This window comes from Octopus sinensis, linkage group LG18 (assembly GCF_006345805.1).
Source record: "Octopus sinensis linkage group LG18, ASM634580v1, whole genome shotgun sequence".
NCBI lineage: Eukaryota > Metazoa > Mollusca > Cephalopoda > Octopoda > Octopodidae > Octopus > Octopus sinensis.
In genome coordinates this window covers 2,490,011-2,495,010 of record NC_043014.1, presented here as the reverse complement: position 1 = coordinate 2,495,010, position 5,000 = coordinate 2,490,011, and the positions used below count along the sequence as shown (strand labels likewise).

General features: G+C 39.9%; 1 protein-coding gene across 1 annotated transcript in view; it reads left to right on the top strand.

Annotated features, from left to right (window-relative positions):
• Positions 1-5,000, top strand: part of LOC115221742 (transmembrane protein 209) — a 30,084-nt gene that overhangs the window by 833 nt on the left and 24,251 nt on the right. Inside the window, exons 2-3 of the mRNA XM_029791958.2 lie at positions 1,284-1,416; positions 4,128-4,186. Coding sequence (XP_029647818.1) covers positions 1,286-1,416; positions 4,128-4,186 — 190 coding nt within the window. The 5' untranslated portion in view covers positions 1,284-1,285. The remainder of the gene's footprint in view (positions 1-1,283; positions 1,417-4,127; positions 4,187-5,000) is intronic.

Genomic DNA, 5,000 nt, shown 5'->3' with positions numbered 1-5,000 from the left:
AAAAATGTCCGTAAACAATAGAAACGGAGCTTAGAATTGGTTTTTTTTTTATAGTAATCTCTCCCGGAAGAATGATGACTAATTCTCTCCGAACGGTGTAAAGTTTAGAGTTTAAACCGGCAATGTAAAACGGCTGATTCTTAAGTAGTACAATAAACGGACGCTTCTCGTACGAATACCGAAGTATTGCTTTTAAACTTTACCTTATCTATTCATCGATGGATAAACGACAAGATCGAAAATATCAATCAAGTACTGATCGATCTTGTATTTTTCTGTCTCAATCCGTTATGTAAGACTGTCAGAAAGAGGTGAACTATTGACTGGCAAGAAAGAAAAAACAAACAAAACCCTTGGAATCGTTCAAGTGGCTGTGTGGTAAGTAGCTTGCTTACCAACCACATGGTTCCGGGTTCAGTCCCACTGCATGGCATCTTGGGCAAGTGTCTTCTACTATAGCCTCGGGCCGACCAAAGCCTTGTCAGTAGATTTGGTAGACGGAAACTGAACAGAAGCCCGTCGTATATATGTATATATATATGTGTGTATGTATGTATGTTTGTGTCTGTGTTTGTCCCTCTAGCATTGCTTGACAACCGATGTTGGTGTGTTTACGTCCCCGTCACTTAGCGGTTCGGCAAAAGAGACCGATAGAATAAGTACTGGGCTTACAAAGAATAAGTCCTGGGGTCGATGTGTTTGACTAAAGGCGGTGCTCCAGCATGGCCGCAGTCAAATGACTGAAACAAGTAAAAGAGTAAAGAGTACAGCTCACAACAGAAACTAAGAACTGTTTGTATGTATGTGTGCAGTTCTTTACTTACCACACAGCCATCCTTTACCCCAGCATCCTCATTTACTGTTGTTGTTTAACCCCGAGTCACTCCTGATCGAGCAGACCTGGTTCCATCGTTGTAACTCCCAGCTGTCCTTGTTTGCATGGGTCAGACAGAACTTGTTTCGTTCTGCAGCCTGATGCACTTCTTTTCACCGACACCCACCTATTTCTAAACGAAGTAGTATTGCCCCATGGCTGGACATGTTTTCATGGAAGATGGAAAATGGCCAACGAAATACACTCATTTGCAAATGTCATACGATGTCAAGATAAGGATGTTGATGTGATTGTTTATTTTTAGAATGACATTGTAGGGCAGGTGTGATAGGCTGGATGTGGCTGGTTTAAGCATAAAGCAGAATATCTGGGTCGGATACGGTTGGTTTAAATAGTAAAGGATTAAAGGATTGTTATTGTGATTATAACTCTTGTTATTTTTATTTAGAAATGGTAAGAACAATTGCCACTCCCTTTATTAATGCAGTCTTAAGGAAGCAGAAACTATGGAGATACTCACAGAATTCCCTGTTTTGGGCTGCTTTCAATCTCCTGCTGGCCTTCATTCTCTATATTGATATGTAAGTAATCATTCTCTTATTTCTCCCATGGACTTGTTTTTGCTTTGTCAACGAGTTTTATTTTTGTATCTGCTGAGATACCCAAGTGTTGCTCACATGTTGGATTATGTAGCAGCAGATCTCTTGATCTAAAAGATTTACAACATTATTTACATTATTTACATTTGACGGATATTTGTCCTCATCTTGTTTGTTGTTAACACAACATTTCGGCTGATATACCCTCCAGCCTTCATCAGGTGTCTTGGGGAAATTTCGAACCTGGGTTCTCATTCCTAAGGTAGTTTTCGATATTATTATTATTATTATTTGTCCTCATCTTGTTTGTTGTTAACACAACATTTCGGCTGATATACCCTCCAGCCTTCATCAGGTGTCTTGGGGAAATTTCGAACCTGGGTTCTCATTCCTAAGGTAGTTTTCGATATTATTATTATTATTATTTGTCCTCATCTTGTTTGTTGTTAACACAACATTTCGGCTGATATACCCTCCAGCCTTCATCAGGTGTCTTGGGGAAATTTCGAACCTGGGTTCTCATTCCTAAGGTAGTTTTCGATATTATTATTATTATTATTTGTCCTCATCTTGTTTGTTGTTAACACAACATTTCGGCTGATATACCCTCCAGCCTTCATCAGGTGTCTTGGGGAAATTTTGCAACCTGGGTTCTCATTCCTAAGGTAATCTTCGATGTTATTATTATTATTATCGAAGAATACCTTAGGAATGAGAACCCAGGTTCGAAATTTCCCCAAGATACCCGATGAAGGGTGGAGGGTATATCAGCCGAAATGTTGTTTCAACAACAGACAAGATGAGGACAAATATCCATCAAATGTAAATAATGGAAATAATTCCTCATCTCTTAAATATAGAACTGTATGGTTTACAGCATGTTTCCATGTAATTTGTATAATGATGATAATAATAATTAAATACTACGGCTTTTCTTCTGAACCCGTCTAGCTATCATCATCATCATCGTTTAACGTCCGTTCTCCATGCTAGCATGGGTTGGATGGTTCGACCGGGGATCTGGGAAGCCAGAAGGCTGCACCAGGCTCCAGTCTTATCTGGCAGTGTTTCTACAGCTGGATGCCCTTCCTAACGCCAACCACTCCGTGAGTGTAGTGGGTGCTTTTTACGTGCCACCTGCACAGGTGCCAGGCGAGGCTGGCATTGGCCACGGTCGGATTGGTGCTTTTTACGTGCCACCGGCACAGAAGCCAGTCGAGGCGGCACTGGCTTCGGCCACGATTCGGATGCTGCTTTTTACGTGCCTTTTTACGTGGTGTGTAAACTTAATTTGCACAGGGCCTGTGCTCAATGTCCATTTTCAGCGTCTGTTGTATATCATTTCATTTCTTTGCTACTGTTCAACTTACCCACTCACTTGCTCTTTCTTGAATCAACAATTAAGTTATTGTTATCATTCAGATGTGACTCATTCAATAAATCTATATTTTTTGCCCATTTCTTCACTATTTAGTTGCCATGGTCACATGTAATTTCATTTAAATTTCAGCTAGACTTCCTCTCGCATTGCAAAATGCTTATGCAATAAATTTAACAATCAAAATGTTAAAATATTTTAATATTAATATTTTAATGATGGTCATCATCATCATCATCATTACAACTTTTCTTTTGAAAGGCGGCGAGCAGGCAGAAACGTTAGCGCGCCGGGCGAAATGCTTAGAGGTATTTCGTCTGATGTTACGTTCTGAGTTCAAATTCCGCCGAGGTAGACTTTGCCTTTCATCCTTTCGGGGTCGATAAATAAAGTACCAGTTTCGCACTGGGGTCGATGTAATCGACTTAATCCCTTTGTTTGTCCCCTCTATGTTTAGCCCCTTGTGGATAGTAAAGAAATATACAACTTTTCTTTTGAGCCTGTGTAGCTATGTGGAGCGTAAACTTAGTTTACACAACTCCTGTGCTCAACATCCATTTTGCACCAGTAGATTAACAGATGAAGTAGTCTTTGTATGTGGTAGATGTGCAGGAACAATAAGCACTCAGAGCACACGGGACTTAGATCCTCTCAAATGCCCAGGAGGCTCTCTTGAGGTTTTAGATAGTTTCTGTTACCTAGGTGACCAAATTAGCAATGGTGGAGGATGCTCTGAAAGCATTGTTTCTAGAATAGAATAAGAATTGGATGAAGGAAGTTCAGAGAGCTATTGCCTCTGTTGGCAACAAAAGGACTCTCTCTCAGAGTGAAAGGTAGACTATATGATGCTTGTGTGTGAATGGCTGTACTCCAGGGTAGTGAGACGTGGGTTCTGAATGAAGAAGACATGTGTAGACTGGAGAGAAATGAAGGTAGCATGCTCCATTTGGTTAGGGAGCAAACTCCTTAACAACATCTGCACCTATTTTATGGGAACAATAAATTTATAGGAGAGTTCTTAGAAGAGTTTGGTTTATTCGTTTGCTGTGTGGAGAGAAAAATTATATATTTTCAATTATTAAACTGTACCTTTTTATCTATCTGGGAGTGAGGAAGAGAAGAAATGTTTTCTCTTGCAAAGCAAATACCAAACTCTTCCACAAAGCCTCCTATCAGGAATTAATTATAACACAAAAGATGAGTTTGGTAAAATTTTAATTACCTGTTCTGTTGATAAAATATTCTTTAAAAACATCTCCACATATTTCTATTATGTTGAAATATTTCTCACTAAACATCTTGCTTCTTTCCACAGACGTTACTTTGCCATACAACAATATTTTGAAGTTTCTTATCCTAATTTATGGTATGCAGGTAAGTTCCCTTCCCTTTTTTATTATTTGCATCATCATCATTTATCATCTGTCTTTCATTGGCATGGATTGGGCAGTTCAGTAGGAACTGCATCAAACTCCAGTGTCTGCTTTGGTATGGTTTCTATGACTGCATGTCCTTCCTAATGTCAACCACTTTACATTGTGTACTGGGTGCTTTTTATGCGGCACCAGCAATTGAGTTGCCTCCCCCTCCTCGAAATTGCTGGCCTTGTGCCAAAATTGGGAAGAATTATTATTTAGGCAGCAATCTGGCAGAATTGTTAGCATGTCAGACAGAGGGCCTAGCAGCATTTTTTCTGGTTCTTTACATTCCAAGTTCAAATCCTGCTGCAGTGAATTTAATTTTTTATATCCTTTTGGGGTTCATAAGACAAAGTACCAATTCAACATTGGACTTGATGGAATCAATTTACCACTTTACACAGAATTTCCAGCATTGTACCTATAATAGTTACAAATTTTGGCACAGTGCCAATGGTTTTTGAGGGGAGAGATGAGGCGGGGGGGGGGGTCTAATCAATTACATTGACCCCTGTTACTTGACTAGTACTGGTTTTCTTAACCCGCTGAAAGCTGAAGTTGACCATGGTGGAATTTGGGTCCAGAACATAAAGACGGATGAAATCCTGCCAAATATTTTGTCTGGTGTGCTCGTGGTTCTGCCAGTTTACCAGACTCCTTGTCCTAATAGAAAGCAGAATCGTTAGCGGTATTTCGTCTTCCTCTATGTTCTGAGTTCAAATTCCGCCGATGTCGACTTTGCCTTTCATCCTTTCGGGGTCGATAAATTA